The sequence below is a fragment of the Malaclemys terrapin genome, chromosome 1, assembly GCF_027887155.1.
Source record: "Malaclemys terrapin pileata isolate rMalTer1 chromosome 1, rMalTer1.hap1, whole genome shotgun sequence".
In the NCBI taxonomy this organism is placed as follows: domain Eukaryota; kingdom Metazoa; phylum Chordata; order Testudines; family Emydidae; genus Malaclemys; species Malaclemys terrapin.
The window spans coordinates 76,222,600-76,244,135 of NC_071505.1; the positions used below are offsets into that span (position 1 = coordinate 76,222,600).

General features: G+C 37.1%; 1 protein-coding gene across 1 annotated transcript in view; it reads left to right on the top strand.

Annotated features, from left to right (window-relative positions):
• LRRIQ1 (leucine rich repeats and IQ motif containing 1) overlaps window positions 1-21,536 on the top strand; it is a 165,860-nt gene that overhangs the window by 49,390 nt on the left and 94,934 nt on the right. The window contains exons 15-18 of the mRNA XM_054027505.1: window positions 3,409-3,585; window positions 10,602-11,084; window positions 13,517-13,727; window positions 15,766-15,885. Coding sequence (XP_053883480.1) covers window positions 3,409-3,585; window positions 10,602-11,084; window positions 13,517-13,727; window positions 15,766-15,885 — 991 coding nt within the window. The remainder of the gene's footprint in view (window positions 1-3,408; window positions 3,586-10,601; window positions 11,085-13,516; window positions 13,728-15,765; window positions 15,886-21,536) is intronic.

Below are 21,536 nucleotides of genomic sequence, written 5' to 3' on the forward strand. Positions count from 1 at the left end.
TTTTTAAGTGAGCCGTTTAGTTGATTCAGAGAAGCTTTAGATTGACCAGAGTAATCTAAACTGTTCTTTCCAAATAAGGGCATCTAGTATTTATTTGGGAAAGTATTACTTATATAGAATAGCTCTAGGGATAGAAAAGAGATATTAAGCCCATTAAAAATGTCAGTATTCTGGGTTGAGATAACAAGGGAACTTTCAGATAAGATATGAGTAATGTAGTTGATTATGATTTTGACTAGGAACATTTAAAAAAAAAAAAAAAGCTTAGCAATTGGATCCTGGCCTGGCTTGTATTGTTTATCAAAAGTGATATCACAAGGCAGTGGAATATGTAGCAGTGTTTGAGGGTTTATTTTTTAAAATTATTTTAAAAATCTATTATTGTCATTGATAAGCTCTTCTTGGAACCATAGATTGAAATATTTCTTAACTTCTTTTCTTGTTTTCCTGGTCTCTGGGACCAATCTTTCCAATCCACAGAAATATGCTGCTAGTAATGTTCTTGTGTTTTCCTACTTTTGCTGCCCACGAGCCATAGTCCCTCAAGTGCAGTACCACGTGACTGTATATAGTAACCTTCAGTATGATCATTTCAGTATCTGAGTAAACATTTTCTTTGACATTCATTAACATTCATTTCTGTAATCATTTTTTTGTACTTTTCTCAGTTCCTTGCATAACTTCAAGCCAGTTAAACACACAACTTTATGCTTCAGTATTACAGTATTACCACAAGCTTCCCCAATGCAGTGACTTGCCATTTTTTTACTTTAATGGTGTGAGAAATTCAGGGTTTTTTTTGTTTTGTTTTGTTTTTGTTTTTTGCATGTGGTATATAAAGAGAGAAAAATATATATGCATATTTTCTCCAGTAGGAGATCTTTTAGCAAACTTCAGATTAGTATTCAAGTGGAAAAACATGTGTGCACGTTTTTGGAATTTGAAGCTTTCAAACAGTAGCAGAAGTAGCTGTAAATACATGTTTATATTATTTAATGCATAGATGTATTTACACTACTGTTAATTAATGCAAGTACTATTTAATATTCTTCAACATATGACATTTTAGTAAAGCTCACATTTACGTTTCCACTGTTTTTAATTTCTGATGTCTCATAGAACTAATTTCTTCCTCAGACATTACTCAGGAAAAATAAATTACTTCTGAATTCCTATTAACGTTAAGAACTGATACCTCAGGTTCTTCTCTTAGATCATTTGACCCAATAGAGCTTTTATGATTGGACAAGAGATTCATTTATCTAAAGGATTTAAAGGCTGGGATAGTATAAAATATGGATTTGTTGAATACAGCATTAACTATAACTTCAGGCAATATGTTCCAATGAACTTTACGTAACCCCTTGATACCAACAAAGGAATTAGTTGTAAAATTTTCCAATCGGTTTCCTACTTTCATGTCCAGCCAGCGATAACACCGACAAAACTGAAGTACTAAGAAATTGCTTTTTAAAAATTAAACCCTGGGATCAGTCTGAGCGCTCCTAGGGGAATGTGTTTCACTGCAGTAATGATTAATAGAGCCTCTTAAGTGACAGAATATTCACCAGGAAGTTTTCACTAAATGAAATATTGACTCAGCCCTTCACCAGGAGAAACCCAGCTGGAAAAACTAGTGTTGAGATCCCATAGCTCGAAGATACACTACTTCTAGCATTAATCAACTTGATATGGCACTTTTTAAATGTATCATTATTCAACATTGGCTCTTCACTACAACCTCAAGGCCAGTGTATCTAAAATGATCCTTTTATTTCAAGTATATTTTAGACAGTATTATATTTGCCATAAAAAGGAGGGCGGGGGGGGGGGGAATCTTTTATCTGCATCAAATAGCACTGCTGTTGTAAAGACTTTTGCCAATCTATGTTTTGGATAATGTAACTCAGCCATAGAAATTTGCTCGGATTTGAAACTTGGCATATATGATCTCAGCTAAGTAACATTCTTTTCTTTAAATATGGGGGTGGTCAAGGAATCCTTTGGTTCTGAAGGATTATGTAATGTAGTTTTAACTGATGGCAAAGGTGCCTATAGTGCAGAATAGGCTTTCTTTAATGTGTGTTATTTAAATCTAAATAAAGGAAAAGCTAATTCAGACTTATTTAAAATTCTCTGCATTAAGATATACTACTTTGCCAATTTAAGCTATTTTTTGCCGTTTGATAACTTGAAAAAAATTTGAATTGAAAATAAGGAATATCGGACACAATACATATTGTATTGTCCTAAATAAATATTTAAAATACCATGAGGTTTAATTGGTGAATTAGACACACATAAAAAGTGTTCTTAACATCTGTGTGCCAGATTATCCCTTGCATGTGAAAGGGCTGCCCAGGAAATTCATTAGCCCTCCCCCCTCTGATTTCACTGGTACAACCTCCTTTCTTATAGGATGGACTTTATGCTATGAGAGGCATTATTAATCCCATAGTCTATTAAGTCAGATGTTACACATTTCTGAATATTTTTTAAAATACATCTTTTAGAAAACTAAAAATGAATTCCAATAGCTATCTAAGGTGTTTTTTTTTTAAAGGGGATGAATTAACCCAGTCCTGTTCTATTGAAGTCAGTGGGAGTTCCATTTAGGTATATATAGAAGCAGGGACCTATCCTAGTGACTAGGATTGGAGCAGGAGCCATCCCTTAATTCTCATAAAAATGTGTGATTAACAGCACTAGAATTTGCAAGTTCCGTGCTATTTTCCTCTCATTCATAACTTGCAACACCCCTGCTGTTCCACATGGACTTTCCTGAGACTGTGAGTCAGGTTGAATTGTCTTGTTTTTGTTCTGTATACAAATGGAGAGAGAGATGAGATTGCAATGCCATTTTCGTTCGCGGTCTATGCAGTATTTGAATTTGTCTCCAAAAGTATCAGGTCAGCCAGTGCTGCTTTATTTTATTGTTCGTTACTCCATCATGATTTAGTTTTCTGTATTGCCTTCTAATCAGTTGCCTATGTTTAAAACAAACCACAAAAATATTTCAGGTACTCATGGAGTTATTAATGGTAATGGATGACATCTTGGCCCTTTTGAATCAGAAATTTTTGTCACTGACTTCAGTGTGGCCAGGATTTCACCCAGTGTCTATATACCTAAAAAGTATTAAGAATTGCTGCTAATAAATGATTTCTTATGTTAATTTTGTGGTTTCCATAAGAGTAAATATTGGTAGTAATAAACAGTAAATAAATATCAAATAAGGTATAGTAATTTTATGTAAACATTTTCATGTATACCAAAATGTTTAGTAAAATAACATACTTAAAGGTCAATCTCTTTATGTAGTTGTGATGGGTATTTCTAGACTCTGGATTCTAAAATGCAAGTTTTTCCTTAATGCTAATGATGGATTGTTTTCTCCTCTTTTAAAAGGTGTTCCCTACTTAAAATACTTCCTAGTTTGCAATTTCTTAATGGTGAAAACCTAAATTCTCCTGCAAAACTCTCAACTGAAAGAATTGAAGAGTCAAAACCAGGAAGCTTTTTGAAATTTTGTCAAGCCCAGATTGAAGAAATTAACTTAATAAAAAAGAAGACCATTGAACCAGGGTAGATATCTGAAATCTTTTTATGCAAATATAATTATTTTCAAAAGCATGCTTTTTAAAATGTTAAGTCTTTAGGATACTTCCTCATTGTTTTCCTGTATTTTACTTAAAATTTTGTCTGGGAATATAAATTACGTTAAGAATGAGAGTATATATTAGTAATTTTAAACAGAAAGAGCATTACAATGATGTTATAATTATCCTCAAAATAAGCTTACAAAGCCAGGTCAGAGTTAAGGTTAAATTTAAGAGATCCAAACATGTCAAGGCCTTCAAACAAGTTTAAGTCTATCCTCTAAGGGCCGATTCAATCAATACATTTTAGTATTTGTGGCCCAAGATTAGAATAAATTGATTTTTGTTAAAGGCACATTGAGGTTTTTTTCCATATTAGTTTTTCTTGGGTGTGTTGATAATACTACAAATGATTGGAGGTACATAGGTAAAAGCTCAAAGTTTTTATAAGGAAAGACTGTGGTCTTCAAAGTCTCTGATACTTCCAGACTTGATGCTTGAGCAGCAGTCCTGTGGTAAATTTTTCTTAAATAAACGTATGGGATTGAGATTGTCTTGCAAGGAGATAATGTAGAAGTATGGAGAAAACATCTTCCCCAGAATAACTTTTAAAAAGATAACATAAAGCAGGTAATACTGAGGCAGGTAACAAATTAATTGGTCTTGGGCCAACCAAAAGTTTCCTGTTTGATCATTATTAATTTAGTTCTGATACATACTCCAAGAAATGGATATATCAATTCAAATAATTCACTTGTCTAGCACTGAAATGTCAAGTCCTTTTAGAAACCAAGAAGCTGGTCACTCTGTGTGCGTGTGGGTGTATACGCTTGCATAAATAAAATGTACAGTATTTGTTAACAGACATCCTCCTACTATATATGTTGCATAAACAGCTTTTTTTCTTTTTTTCAAATTTGTTACAAGTTTATTTTTGCACAGGTTTTTCTATGTTTGCTTTATTTTGATAAGGGATCTTATTGGAGCTTTTGTTGTGCTGATTAATCTCTGGAATCACTCAGTGTTTTCATTCTGGGGCAACATCTACATTTCCAGGATGAGACCTTCATGCATTGTCTGTAGTGATTGTCTTATTCCTTACTAGGGGTTACAGATTTTGTTAACATAAAATATTTGATATGAATTCTGAACTGCATATTATTACAATAAGGTATCTTAAAATATCCCATACAAAATATCTATTTGTTTTTTAGCTATTTATCGGAAACACACTTTTGTGTATATTTCATAAAATTATACAGAAATCCATGATCTGTGTTTCTCATTCCATTCATGAGTTCTTTGGTATCTTGCATAGGGATAGACTCTTCAGTTCAGGAAAGTACTCAAGCCTATGCTTAACTGTAAGTGGGTGAATATTTCCACTAAAGTTAATGAGCCTACCCATATACTTGAAGTTAAGTGCTTGCTTAAGTGCTTTGCTGAAACAGGCCCAGATAAATCAGGAAACTATAAATCTTTCCAAGCCTTTCTGTGACATATTAGCACCTTTACATTAAGGACTGTAATAACTTCTTAAACCAGAAAATAACTCTTCTTAATGTTAGGTAGTCTCTGAAGGGCTTTAGATATCTACCATTTAATGGTTCACAAGGTCTAGTATTAAAGGTTCTTCACTCAAAACAAAACATTTTACCCATGTTTGTTACATGTATTCTCTCATATCATGAGGTGTATCTGAGTTGTCTTGCTATATTTACAGCTTATTATTCTAGTTTCCTACATGAGTAATTCTGTCATGCTAACTCTTCTTACATTGTGTGTTGAAGACTTGGGTGTGTTATTTTGCAGAGATATTCTCACTACTTCTTCAAGTGCTTGCTCATGTCGATTCCAATTAGGTATGTGTGCACTGAGTGCATAGTAGCCAGAAGGTTTTTTTCCTAACAGTACTCCTGAGGTTGGCTCAGGTGCCCCCTGGAGTCACGCCTCTATGATGCGATATATAGGGCTCTGCCGACCCGCTCCCACTTCAGTTCCTTCTTTCCACCTGTGACAGTTAGCCAGAACACTTGTTCTCTCTTGCTTCGGTAAGCTTTCTCCCTAGTAGTCTTCAGACTATTTTTTCTGTAAATAGTTAGAACAGTAGTTAGTAGTTGTAGTTAGTTTAGTCATTATATAGTTAGAATTCCAGTAAGGAATTGTTCTGGTGGTACTCCCCATTCCACTCATCCACAAGGTGCTACTCAAGGTTTGGAGGGACAAAGCCTCGGTAATATTGATAGCTCCATGTCAGCACTGGTACACATCTCTTCTGAAACTGTCAGTGGAAACTCCGATCACTCTACCGCTTCTCCTGGACCTGATATCTCAGGACCACGGCCGTCTTCAGCACCCCAACCGTGAATCTCTCCACTTCATGGCTTGGAAGCTCCAGGGCTAAACCTGATGGAGCTTGCTTGCTCTGATCCAGTTAGGGAAGTCCTCCTTGGCAGTAGGAAACCGTCTACTAAGGCTACCTATCTAGCCAAATGGAAGAGATTCACAATTTGGTCATCGCAGAAATACACATCTTCTGCGCATTCGACAGTACCTTTTATCTTGGAATTCTGCACCTGAAACTGTAAGCGCTTTCTGTGTCATCAATAAAAGTCCACTTGGCCACCATTTCCGCCTCTCACCCAGGTGTGGTGGGCCAGTCAGTCTTCGCCAACCCAATAGTTGGATGCTTCCTTAAAGGACTTGAGAGGCTATACCCTCAAGTACAACAACTGATCCCGGCCTGGTTCTTTCCAGAGTATCGGGCCCCTCTTTGAGCCACTAGCGAGATTTTCTTTGCTTTGTCTCATGAAAGGGAACATTTCTGGTAGCAATAACATTTGCCAGGAGCGTATCCAAGATTAAGGCCTTAACATCTGAACCTCCTTACACAATCTTCTATAAGGACAAGGTTCAGCTTCGGCCACACCCAGCCTTCCTACCGAAGGTCGTCTCCCAGTTTCACTTTAATCAGGACATTTTTCTTACAATCTTTTATCCCAAGCCACATGCAAACAGCCAGGAACAAAGACTTCACTCTTTGGGTGTTCGCCGGGCATTAGCCTTCTATATTGAACGGATGAAGCAGTTTTGAAAATCTACTCAACTATTCATCAAAGTAGCAGACAGAATGAAGGGGCTCCCAGTCTCTTCTCAAAGAATTTCTTCATGGATTACCTCAAGTATCTGAACATGCTACGATCTGGCGAAAGTACCTGCCCCCATGCTGACAGCACACTTCATGAGGGTGCAGGCTTCTTCAGTGGCATTCCTGGCCCAGGTTCCAACCCAGGAAATGTGCAGGGCTGCAATGTGGTCCTCGATCCACACCTTTCCCTTGCATTATGCCATTACTCAGCAGACTAGAGACAATGCAGCCTTTGGCAGAGCGGTGTTTCAATCAGCAAACCCATGAGCTCTGACCCCACCTCTGAGTTCCTGTTTGGGAGTCACCTAATTGGAATCGACATGAGTGAGCACTCGAAGAAGAAAAAATGGTTACCTACTTTTTGTAACTGTCCTTTGAGATGTGTTACTCATGTCCATTCCAAGACCCACCTGCCTACCCCTCTGTCGGAACAAGGCCAACAAGAAGGAACTGAAGTGGTGGCGAGTCAGCAGGGCCCTATATATGGTGCCATGGAGGTGCAACTCCAGGGGGCACCTGAGCTGACCCGATGGGTACTGATAGCAGAAAAACCTTCCGGCTACTGTGCACATGACGTGCACACACCTAATTGGAATGGACATGAGAAACACATCTTGAAGAACAACAGTTATGAAAGGTAGGTAACCATTTTTTCTATACATGATAGTCAGTATATCCTAAATGGAGTGTCTATCCTCTTCTGTTTCAAATTATATTTACGTATTATGTGGGCTTGTAGTGGAAGAATCACCTCATCAAGAGTCAACTTTGTCCTACCTTAACCACCTTTTAAACTAGTAACACCTTCCTTCTTTATTGCGTAAGTTCGGGATTGGAAGGGTTTTTTTTTTTAACCTTTATCTGTAGCAAACTCTGCAGATGAGGCCTGTAGAAGGTCCATTTAGTTTGTGTTTACAGTTCATTTTGTCTGACCGTTCCTGGGTTCTAGGTCATACTGCCCTGATTACTTTTCAGGGCTATAGTATTTAGATGTATTCTTATTTTGTGTGTCCAGGTTTCTCTCTGGTTTCCAGAATGTGTTCACACTGCATGCTCTTATTCTTACAGCACACAGTAAGAGTTTTCACATCTCCATAGCCAGCTGTATTTTTAATTGTGATTCTTGATTTCAGTTTTGCAGATGAAGCACTGATGCTTCCTCACCACTTTACCACTTGAAGCAATGTCTCCTTGCTAAAAATTTTGCCTACTACTTATTTACCATGTAGAGAACTTTATAGTGTCCTCAACTGTGGATCTATAACTAGTACCTCAATAAGCAAATCACTTTCCTGCAAAGTGACTACAGACACTTAGGACTGCTTCAGCCCTCAATAAGGATGGGAAATATCAATTGCTGGTGTATTGGGGGAGGATACAACAAAATTCTAAAGCTATGGCAGTTCCTGCCATAATATAGCACTATGCACCCAAAATTTTGGATATATTTGAGAAGAGCGATTACAAGTAGATAATTCTCATGTCCAAATTTTGTTTCACAATTAATCTTTAGTTTAACTATCTTCTATTGTCAATGATATCTGAAGATCCTTTAAAAATTTGACCCTTAGTAATTTTTAAATTTAAACTTGTAAATTGGAAATGGATGAAACAACTCTTATGAAATTTGGTTTAAAGAAGTATTCACTTGGGTTACAACCCTGTATGTTATATTTTTTGGCCCAAAGCACATTTTATGGATGATTTAAAAACAATTGAAAAGTGCACTTAAAAAAACACACACAAAAACTCCTAAACAAAACATACCTACATAAGCCTAAACAGCACAGCTATTATACTTACATACTGCGATACTTTTTCCAAGTTGACTGACTTAATGTAACGTTGAATAAGAACAGACTGAAAAAAGAGCAAGCTTCTTGTCTGTTTCACATCTCACTAAGTTATGAGCCCCTGTAGGTACGACCTCAGCTATGTAATCTGCCAAAAGTAATCACTGGTTGGTTCTCTAATCCATGTTTCATATACCACTGCTGCTCAAATAAATTGTCTGTGCAGTTTCTGCTTTCGAATGTCTTGTTTTTACCATGCTTAAGAATTATGTTTTTTAAAAATTAAATTTCTGTGTTCTAATAATGACTGCCATGTAATCTTTTGACACTTACTAATAAATAGCTATATTAAGAAATACAACACTTCAGTTTCAGTAATAGATACTGATGGAAGTTGAAAACCTTATAAATAGTAACTATTTAAAATAGTGAAAATGACAGGCAAGCTCTGTTACGGGAATGTGAAAGAAGAAATATAAACAGTAAACTCTTTTATGTATCTGTAAGGGACTTTTGTACTTTGTAGTTGAATAATAATGATACTTCTATGTGTTTCCTCTATGCAGAATTATTTTACTACGCAATTACAAACAGAATCTAATGTAATGTCTGAGTGTACAGTCTGCATATACTGTTTGTCACAACTCATATTTCTTTTAAACACAGAATTGTGTAATAATTCTTTATTAAAGCAACATACGCTGAATACTGAAACCTGATATAATTTAGGTTCAGGAAACTAAGTCATTCTACACTATCAGATGGCGTGGTGCATTATTAGTGTTTATATTGCCAGCATTGGTGAAAGGGTGCTTTTAAATATGGACTTGTAGGGTAAAGATCCAGATACTAATAAGACATTTTTGCCAGAGCATTACTAATGCCTACATGTATTTTTGCAAAACTGCCATCTAGCATGTTAGGCAAAGTCTTTGATGGCTTGTCAATAATAGTTGTAGTGGTAAAGTCCATTTGTTTCTGGCTGACATCTGGTGACATCATAGCAGAATTTTCGGAAGCCTTTTCAATCCATCGCTAACTTCACACACACAGCAGCTGAACTCCTAGTGATCTGCTGCAAATCTTCTATCCATCTTCTCATTGGTTGTCTTTTACTATAATGATCCATCACTATTGCTTTCATGATAATTTGTTCGAGGGTATTTTCATGTCTGTGTTGATTTGATCACAAAATATAAGTTTTCACCTGTTGATTTCCAAGAGCCAAATCCGCTTCTCTCTGATAATATTTTGAATGTAAGTGCTTTTTTTTGGTCTGCGGCATTAGTTTCCCAGGATTCATATCCATAAGTATCTAAAGTTCACCAGTTGCATCTCAAAGTGCATGGAAGTTCGAGTTTTTCCACACTTTCATATAAAGACAATGGCTGAGTGATCCATCTCTAATCATCTTCTGATTTCTTTGGAGCAGCCTCCTTGGTTGGATATGTATGATCCCCAGATAATGAAATTGCAGCATTTCTCCATTTTTAATAGTCTTTTTAGACTTTATTCTCTTTTAGATCCTCACTAGATATTGAGGCTTGTTGGTTGGAGTCTGTGTTTTGTTATGTTCTACTCTAGATTCAGAAATATTTAGTACCATCTTTACTTTGTCTTGCTTAGTTCCTATTTTACAATCGATTCATAAGGTTATTGGTGTATAAAATAAAATAGACTCATCCTCCAGAATTTGCTGCACTATATGCTCCTAACCGCACTAAAATTTGCAGTGAAATAGATACCCCTGTACGTATTTCAAACCCAAAGTCTTAACACCAAGAAAAAATAATTTTCTAATGAAGCTACTGGTACAGTAAAATAAGCAAACTAATGTGTGTTAGTGTATTCAAGATACTGGAAAAATAAAGGGGGGAAAAGAAACAATTTCAGAATATTATAAATTGGCAATTAAAGCAGGAGGATGTTCACAATGTTATGTGTGTGCTAAACTCATCCAATACATGGTTTATGTACATTAGAAAATAAAGGCATGGTTGTTTTAAAAATATAATTCCAATTGTCTAAAATAAATGTAATTGCATTTTTATCTTTCTTCAGAAATGCTTCTTTCTTGGATGCTGCACAGAGTCAGTGCTGGTATTTTAAGGAGCTGATGAAACTTAGTAATGAACACCGATATGCACATGAATATGGAGACCTAAACATTGCTGACAGAGACGAACCAGAAGCACAGCAAGATCATTTGAAGCAAACAGCCACCGACAGGCTACAGCAAAATAACCTCTTTATCGCTGGTGCAAAGGAAAATAAGCAGGGCTTGTTGAATCCTTCTGAAAGATGGATTACTACAAGCCACATTCAGCCTATGTTCATTAACTCCTCCGTACCTGTGCCTCAAAAAAAAAGTAATCAAGAGCACAAAATAAAGAAGAAAAGTACTGAATGTTGCATCAGTCACAAAGGGGAGAGCAAAGATAACAGTAAAATATCAACCCCAACTACAAGAAATACATTCAGAGAGACAGTTATTGCAAGTAATGAGGGAGAGAATCTCCAGCATGTTGAGAACAGTGTGGAAAAGTAAGATATAAATGTCAAATATTTGCCATAAAAACCCAGTTCCATTTCTGCATAATCGTAATGTGAAAAGTTAGTTTTCAAAATAGTTTCCAATGGGATACAAACTTACAACTATTACGTTCTATTAAGGGCTTGTCTACACAGCAAGTTACTGTGCTGTGAATCTACAGCGCACTATCTTGCCATGCAGTAGCATCCTGTGTGGACACTGCTACAGCACAGTGAAAGTCCTGGAGTGTGGCTTAGCATTCTTCTACTTCGAAACGCAGTATGCTATATATAACACACTGGCTTGCTGTGCAGTAACTTGCTATGTAGACAAACCCTTTGTCTTTTCTGTTCACCTCCTATGTACTTTTTAATAAGTTTTAACTCTTATTGTCTCCTAATCATGGTTAAAATTCATATCCCTTATGCATGACAGTTCTGTGGTATTTTGTCGGTGATTGCATTTTAACAATATTTTTAAAATGTATTTTAATTGAAAACTGTGTGAAAGTAAGGAGAAAATTTAAAAATGTGACTTCTATCTAACTTTTCCTTTCTTGGTACTAAATACATGAACCCTCTGCCTAATTGTATAAAACAAGAAGAAACAATAGTCCAGAGGCTTTTTAACACTCTTAGTAAGATTTTTTTTTTTTCTGTAACTTTCATTAGGGCTCAGTCCTAATCTGTGCTGAGTTTACAGTTGAGAAAGTGGGAGGGGAAGGTGCTGTTAAAGCTACTTCTCCATTTTCCTGACCCTGGGCCAATCACATGCAGCTGTGCTGACTGAAGAGCCAACTATCTGTCCTGTTCTTGGCATTCCCAACATGCCTCTTTCCGTCCTGTACAAAAGGGGTTGGGGAGCATAGAGCCAACTACACTTGATTTGTGCCACCTAAGGATTCTCCCGTGTGAAGTGCAATGCTCTGTTGCCATTTAGGGCAGATTTCTAGCTGCTTTGTACTGATTCATGCTACACAGGCAGAACTGGAGGTGAAGATTTGGTCCTATGTACATAAGAGTTCAGATAGGACAAGGTGTCCAGTTTCAAAAATACACTGTACATAGAAGCTTGGGGTACACTGTGAGGGGCAACACTGAAAGGTATGTTCCTTCAGTTTCCTTAGAAGTACAATATGCAGACAGCATTCCCTGTGTTTTGGGGTTTTTCTGTTTTTTTTGTTTTTGGTTGTACTTGGGAATTGATTAATTTATTATGAATGTATTTCTTGAGGAGGACTGCAGGATACATAATGAACTCCAGTGGAAATGAGCGGGAGCATAGTAGCCCATTATGAAACCTGAGTGTTTTTGAAAATCTAAATCCTTTTCTAAACGTTGCATTTAAAGTATTTTAGTTACTCTTCTAATATAAATATTCCAGGAATTCTGCTGTTGGAAAGTCATCCTCTTAACTGTGAGTTGCACCCAGTAGTGCTGGAATATTTTTTATAATGGAGGTGTTGAAAGCTATTGGGCAAAACTGTAAACTAAACTACTTAAAATCAGGGGTGCTACTGCACCCCCAGCATCCCTACTTTCCCCACCCCTGGTTGTGCTTGCTCATCAGTACTTAAGCAAGGTTTTAAAATATACTTTTTATGGTGAAATCAATTATTTTTAAAATTTTCCTAAGTATTTTCTTAGAAGTTCAGATTTTTAAAAAGCCACATATTTTCTATGTAATATTTACTTATCTCTGAGTTAACTTATTGACTTCAAAATATTCCTGTGGGAGGCTGTGACTTGTTTCAGAGTATCTGCTTCACTGTAAGCTGCTTCGCATTTTAAGCAGCTACACCTAAATAAGAAGAGAAAACAAAAAAAATATAGAAATGTGGGGTGTTTCTAAATTCTTCTGTCCTTTCATTGGTTTGTTGATATAAGAGATGCAAGGGTTTTTTTTTCTAAAATTTTGAGATAACAACTTAGAACTGCCATCAGACATTAACTTCTCTATAAAAATTTTATCTGCAGATCACTGTAGGGAGAATGTGCCTTGGTTTCTTGAATTCCCCAAACCTTTAGAAAGCACCAACCATTTGACAGATCTGAATATTCTGATTATAATATAATCAAGATTGTTTTACAGCATTTAAATTAATAACTGTACTTTTAAAACAATAAGCAAAATGGAACTTGAACAATACTTTAACCACTGGGATTGCAGTATGAAATTATAAACTATAGTATGATTGCATAAGGGTAACTCCATGGCACCCCATACATAACTGTTTTAAATCATTGTGTAGATTTAAAAGCATCCCTAGTGTATTACTCTCTTGAGTAGTCTTGTTGTTTAAAAAGTAAAAATAGGTAGAAGCTGGAAATGCATTTTCCAAGAGTCTCTCAACCATTGTGTGTGGATGAACACATGTATGCATATCTAATGGGGAACGTCTTTACAGTTACTGCATAAACCTTTCTTTTTTTGGTGTTCATAGTTTGGCAGCTACACTAATCCAGTCATATTGGCGAGGCTACATAATTCACAGAGATATTCATTTCTGTGCTAGACTACATATGGCAGCAACGGAGATCCAGTGTGCTTGGCGGAAGTACCTTGCCAGGAGAAACGCTGTCTACTGCACAAAAGAAAGCAATGAACTCACAGACGCTATAGAACAGAAGCATAAAGCTGCTGCCCTTATTCAGGTTGGTTTGCTACAGTGTTCTCTTCATTTGTTACAGTTACACTTAGTCAGGAATGATTTGATTAATTAGCAGTATTTATAAGTAATGTTCATTCTGTTTTTTTCTTGAACCAAACAGATGATTCTAGCAGAAAACCCTTTTTTTGTTTGATAAAATCCTGCATAAGCATCAAAAGTTTATTTTACAAAATATTAGCTTGATTTTAATTTTACTGTGGTGGCAAAGGTAAATAATGCCATGTACCCTGTATATTCTTAGTTTCAAAATCTTTCTAGTCCTTTTTAAATTAAAGGGACACTGCCAGAATTTTTGGCCTTACATAAACCTATCTTGAAAGTTATTCCATATTGTGTTTGTTGGGTGAAAACATCAAAGGTACCTAAGTGATTTAGGATCTTGTCTCATTTTCAAAAATACCTTACACACTTCGAAGCCTAAATCTTATTTAAATGTCAATAGGATTTAATCTACTAAGGTCTGGTCTATACTACCCGACTGAATCGGCGGGTAGAAATCGACCTCTCGGGGATCGATTTATCGCGTCCCGATGGGACGCGACAATCGATCCCCAAATCGGTGCTCTAACTCCACCAGCGGAGGTGGTAGTAAGCGCCGCCGACAAAAAGCCGCAGAAGTCGATTTTGCCGCCGTCCTCACAACGGGGTAAGTCGGCTGCAATACGTCGAATTCAGCTACGCTATTCACGTAGCTGAATTTGCGTATCTTAAATCGACTCCCTGCTGTAGTGTAGATGTACCCTAAGTATCCTAAGCTACTTCAGAAAATTTTACTGCTTGCCTCATGGATTTCATCACATTGTGGCATCTGTTCAACGGAACTTGTCTTCTGGGAATGTAGAATGGGTATCAGGAAAGGACCAGCATTATGGGGAAATGCTGGCTTTTCCTTCTCTCTGAATTCTAGAAATGGGCTCTCCAAGCACAGGTCACTTACCCATGAGGATGCCCTTTCCTGCCACCTGTGCTCTGGAAGAGTTGAGGATATAACCCAATATACAAGTTTTTAACCTAGCCAGTCATAAGTGCTACAGTATTCCTGATTTAACTTTAATTGTATGTTCCTAGTAGTTACAAGCCAACAGAGTAACCAGTAGGAAAGCAGATCTTCAGTCTCAGCATTTCATTATGTTCATGATAAATCATTAGTTTGTGGCAGCACACTGCAAATGATAAGGCAAAGCAGATACAAGGCTATTATTTGCACATAATTTTTGAGAAGGAGGAGGAAATGTCAATATCCTCTCATTTATACAGTGTAGAACATTCTCAGTGAGCAAGGAAAATTGCTATCCAAGTTCTAACACTGTCTACCATAAAACAGGAATTTCCCTTTAAAACCATGATCCATAAAACTACAGTTATAAAAATAATATTCCCATGTATAATGTGCCTTTTATCCTAAAGTATCCAGTATGACTTTGCACATGTTCCTAATGTCTTGCATCATTTTCAGGTATTTAAGTGCTCATTTTTTTTTGCTGTATGTTCTTTTTTACCTAGATGATGATGATAATAAAAAACCCCTTTCTTAAAAAATGTAGAGTAGACGGTGACTGTGAAGATGTGGTTGACTGGTTTAGGTTAATTACATGAGATGACAACAAGAATTGCCACTTGTAACCACTGGAAATTTGGTATAAGTGTGTTTTTATTTTTGTTCTCAGTAATTTGAAAGTGAACACTCAACTTTTTCTTATATCTTCTTCCCCCTCCGCTTAGAATAGGCCCTGTAGGAATTGTCAAATAATTAATTAGTTGACCTAGGTTTGTAGTTGAGGGAGTTTCAAGATTCCATTCTGCTTACTTGAGGAAAACCTCTTGAGTATTCTGAGCTTTAGACATATGCTGGCATTTAATTTGTCTTGTAGTTTTAAATGTCACATAAAGTTCAAAAAACAGATCATTGAGCTATTAAACCAAGGTCTAAGATGTTTTATCTTCCTAATGGGATAACATAGAGAATCTGGATTTGGGTTTGATCTATGGCCTTGTATAACATGCTTTAAATTTTTGTTTAGGCATTTTGGAAGGGTTTCCTCTTGCGGAAGAAACTAGCCAGTGCTCTTGCAGCTGTTAAAAGTGATGAAGTGGAGGATGACTATGAAGAAGTAAATGTGGATGATTTTACATTTGATGAAGTAAGCACAGTTGTTAACATAAAAGTTCACCTAAAACAGCAGCAAATTGTACCTACATTAGAACTGTATGTTGGATATATTAGATAACCCGAGAGAGCAAGAAAGAGTTACATTTTGTGTATATAATTAATTTAAATGTACTTTTTATGGATTATTGGCTTGCTGGTCGCATTGATGTTCCAGTGCTACTATGCTATTAATGACACACCTCATCTACATGAAACCTCATCTATTTCTAGAGCCTGAAGGCAAATAAATGGATCGTGCAAGTGGCTGTTTTTGTCCAAAAGTGTGCAGTTCTGTAACCCTTTTAATAATATTTTATACCCTGTGGGATATAAGGTACAATGTAGTTTCAAAAATATTACAAAACCATAATTTTTGGAGAAAATAAGGATTGGCCTTAACCCTCACGAGTGGTCCCAGGAACTCCAGTGTCCCCAGTAGGTGTGATGTCACCAGCATAGTGATCAGTAGAGTCATTTGACAGATTGGGAGCTATGCCACTGATGGATGCAAACTTCTAAAAGAAAAACATATTGGAAAATATATCTGCTAATTATCATTGAGGGATAACAAAATAAATAAACAAACCACCACCATCAACAACCGGAGGTGGAGAAAGTTACTAAACAATTCAGCAATCTCACCTCTGTGTTCTGGAAAATGACTAGGAGGATCAGGTTCTTAATGCAAGAGTAGTTAATGAAGAAAGGGATAGTGAAATTGGGAAGGAAAAGGCTAAAGTAGCAGTGATCCAGAACATCCAGCTGCAGTACTACAAGAACTATTAGAATCATTGTCGATATTGGCAGTTCAGGGAGGGCAAATGAAGTTTTAGAGGACTGAATTTGAGCAAAAATATTCATTTTTAAGACATGACAAAGATCACCAAAGGAATTACAGAGCAATAAAGTAAAGTTCAAAACCTGGTAAATTGATATATAAAACATGTAGGCAATGCTCTACTGCATCAAGGGAATCAAACAACTGCCAACAGCCAAATCTTTTCAGTAAGCATGGAAAAGGAGCCTTATGCAGCATTATCTTCACTTTCCTGCGAAACAACAGAAACTCCTCTTTGCAAATACTTGCACAATTGGGGCTCTGTTTTTTGGAAACAGTTGGCAGAGTAGACTCCAGCAAGGATTTAATTGTTGCTCAGAGCCAGTCAGAGGGTCATTTCAGGAGAGAATTAATCCAGTGTGAATTAAATACTACACAGTACAGTCCACCATTTCTGGAAACTGGATGGTCTCTCCAAAACTGAGTATCTGTAGGAGCAATTCTGGATGAAGAAAGTTACTCACCTGTAACTGGAGCTCTCTGAGTTCTCTGCACATCCTCATTCACTCACCCTGCTTTCCTTGTCATGATTTCAAACACAAGAAAGGAACTCATCATGGCTGGTGCCATGGAACCTTATATGGCTTTGTCATGGACATTTGGATACGGGTGAGCATGGGTGTTTGCAATAGTCCTGTGTTAAAATCCCACCATAACTTCAAAAGGAAGGTTGAGATGACCTACTTCTAATGTGGTTAACCCCTACTTGGCTGGAGATGACATGTTCCTAGGGCTCATAAAATACTTCTGAACATCAAATATTTTTGTCTTTGCGGTGTACCAAAACAGGACTGTATCTGGTGACCTGAGGATCAGCCACCTTTTGAGGACCCCAGTTAGAGTTGCACTGGATTAAACAAAACAGGAATGGTGTTTATTATATACACATGCAATGTGTTACTTATGACTTGGAATAATTTTTAACAATCAAAATTAATTTTTCTTCAGTCTTTGAGTAGCTATAAACTTTTCAGGGGTAAATTTTCAAAAGGGCAGCCACCCTTTTGAGAGTGCAAATCAGACAGAGGCACAAGTACCAGGAAATAATTTTGCGGGCATAAAATGGGGGTTTAAACCAGAAGAGTAGGCTTAAATTTTACTTTTTAATGTTTAGGATTTTAAAATGTATCCAGCATAAAGAGCAACTCTGTTGTTTGCTCCCATCTTTCTCTCAAATAATACTCAATACTAGAAAGTTGCAGAACGTACTTTTTAACACAGGGAAGAAAATATCTGTTCATGTGTATCAAAGAAGGGAAAAGCACATATGCTGTATTGGATTTTACACCCAATGAACCAGATTATTATTTAGTATAAATCAGTGCAGTTGCATTAAAGTCAGGGGAGCTATGGCCTTTTATACCACCTGGAGATCTGGCCTGGAATCTCTATTTATTCCAAATATTATAGTATTTTTCTAAAATAAATAACAGTGGTGTTTATAGCCTGTATTACATATCAGAGTGCTATCATGTCATTAACTGAATATTCTTAATAGTTGTTCATCTAGGTGCAAATACGAAGTCAAGCAGCTGGCCTGAATGGCTAGGCCAGGCACAGAACAGATGTATAGAAGGGAGGAATCTTTCTATGCCTCCCAGGGTCATGGAGTGATTATTCCAGGCTAGGAGGCAAAGCAGTTTCTATGGCATGTTACAAAGTGAAAAGGCAGGTGAGGATTCATGCAGTGATAGATCCTTCCACTTTGCCTGTTTCTCAGTACAATTGCATCAGGAGTCCTTGCACAGCTGCAGTGAGCATGAGGTGCCAATTCCCTGCATTCAGCTCATCCTTCTGCAATGAACCTGCACTAGTTCTCTTGCCAGGGGAGTCACTGATCTCATGGAGGCGGGGACTGGACCTGGGTCTAACCCTAAATTCAGATATTTTTGTGTCCAATTAAAATTAGTATTTCAGTGATGGTATATTTTGCCTTTAAAGGGTTGTCCAGAATGTATAAATATCCAGAGATCTGTCACATCAGTTATTTAACATGGTCACATAATATTTGGTACATTGACTGCTGGGGAAGAAGACTTCTGTAACATCTGTTTTCAAACACCAGGAGTTTCTCCCTGCCTGGCTGCTCCAATGATTGCATTCTGGCTTACTAATATGGGTGTCCCTCTATTTCTTCTGCAAATTCCTGTCCATATTAACTACTCTTCTAGGTGTTCCTGTATTTCAAGGACAAGAAATTCTATGTCTGGAATGACTGAGGGTTTTATACATCTTTGCTGTCATGCTTTTAGCCTCTGTACAATTGAAATGGCAAGAGATACTATATTAAGCGTCTCCATCCAGTTGTCTGCCATTAATTACCCAGAGCTCCCATTTAACCCTCATATAGATTTATCATAATCTGCTCCCTTATATAAATTTATCGTGGCATGCATGATATCGTTATATACAAGATGAGGTAATGTGGGGCCTAGTTAATCTTTTCCAGCCCATAGCCTAGGGGCTTTATATATAGTTGCTTCTAAAGACTCAAGAACTTTGGGTTACACTCTTACTAAAGTACTTGGAGATCTGTGTGCCAAGAATGTGCTAATTGTATCAACATCCACTTCAATACTCTGTGAAAAGAGGTCATCAATGCAGCCAGTATTGTAATTGGCTTTAATATCAATACTTCTAGAGGGACAAAGGAGGAAAGTGAAGTGTCAATTTCCTTTCTTTCTCTCTCTACGCAAAGATCCATATGTATCTCATTGTTTGTAGCTTGGCTCATGAAATCCTTTTAGTTTAGAGCACTGGATATCGTCTAACCCATAGGCTAAATATGAGGAGAAATTTTATTCATCATTAATTATTTTCAAAATAATTATGCATCCGAAGAAGTGGGCAGTAGCCCACGAAAGCTTATGCTCTAATAAATTTGTTAGTCTCTAAGGTGCCACAAGTTCTCCTATTCTTTTTGCGGATACAGACTAACACGGCTGCTGCTCTGAAACCTGTCATTAATTATTTTGTTTTTTTAAAAGAACATCAATATTTAATGTAGCAATAATAGAAAAGAAAGACCAAATTATTCAAAATAAAATCTAGAAAATAACAAATTCTTGCTTCCAGTTGAAGCTCTTGTCTTTGAGAGCTGTTCTGCAGAATTCATAGATATAGTCAGCATTAGCTTAAACTTCAGAAGTATTAACTTCTTCCAATCTTAAGAAAAGCGATGAAAGAAATATTTGAGAACATTACTAAAGGAAACAATCCTCTCCTGAAAAACAATTACTATTATCTTCTTACTAAATAGAACAATGTTACACAGCTTTTAAACTGTGGATTTGTCATGCAACCTTTCTTTCCTAAGTTTATTTAGGACCTATCCTTCATGTTTCAAACTACCTGGAAGTAAGGAGACAAAGGTGACCATAAGTAGCTCAACCACCTACTTCCTCCTCACTGTTTTTCCTCTTTCTCCTGGTAGCCTGAAGTGTATGCCTTATTTCTCTAAGCCTTTTTCCCCCTCTTATCAGTTCCTGAGCTCCTACGGAAGTGGAAGCTAGGGAAGGAAGGAACAAAAAACAAATGATGTTAGGAACAAAACAGGCAGAATATGTGCATCTTGTAACCATGTGCATTCTTTGAGTGTAAAGAGTCTGTAAATTTTGTCAGGTTCTAATAATTTATTCCTGTGATTCTTAAAAGGGGAACAAGACATTACAAATCTCTTTATGGAGACTACTCAAATACTGTATTATCTTTGCTTATAAACAGGCAGATTTCCCTGACCCTGTATCAATCAAGTCCGTCAGTTTTAGGCATGATTACGCCTTGGTATGAGGGGCCAAAAATGCTGTTGGCTTTCTGTGGATTCTTACATTGTTTATTTTGTACCCTTCCACCCTCCCCAAATCAATTTTGACTCACAAACAGTGGCAGTTATTGATCTGCAGGGGTGACTGTCCGACAGAGACACATTTTGGAGGGCCCAGCACTTGGAGGTTCTCAAAACCTCTCTAAACAGTGGCAGATTGAGTACAGATCTCAAAAGAATAGTGGATCCAAGTCTTGGACTGACGAGATTCAGGGACCAACTGTTTTTAGAGCTACATAGGACTCATTTCTAAAGAAGAGTTGGAGCCAGGAGCCACAGAATGTGGGGACTCAGGTCAAGGCAGGTGGCTAGCCACCTTCTGTGCTTCCTGGCCCAAATTTTCTCAAGCAGTGGGTCTTATGAAGATAGATCTTCTTAATAATTAAGCATCTTGTGTCCACCTTAAGCACCTTATGTTGTGATTTTCAAAAAAAATAGGAGCCTAAAACTATATTCTGAAGTCCATATTTAGACACTTAAAAAGTAGCTTGTCTTTCAAAAGTGCAGAGCATGCAGCAGCTCCCCTATTTTGAAAATCTCTGCCTTGGGCAATACCTCAACATTTATCCTGTTCCACTATTAACTTTTCTCTCCGGCTTCTCTTCTCCTGATAAAGCTGCAGCCCCCAGTACATGTAGCATATTCTCTAGTGGTGATATCCCATATTGGAAATCTGAGGTCAGTATACTCTGAGTTACCTTTAATAGAGAAAGCTCCAAGTGCAATATTATTTAGATACAGAAGCTTATGGTCTTGCCATAGTGTAGCAAAGCTGCTGTAGTTTGAGTTCCATAGTTTTGTTAACAAAGTTAGGAAGCATGGGAGATTTGGTTATGTGGGCACATCATCTGGAACATTTAGGGACAGTGGTCTGGTGAGGATCTTGTAGAGTGTGGTGGAATCAGAGGTAGGAAGGAAGCAGGAACTGGGAGCCTTTGGAAGGATGATTGTTTGGGGATCTTGGAGCCTTCAAGTAGGGCTG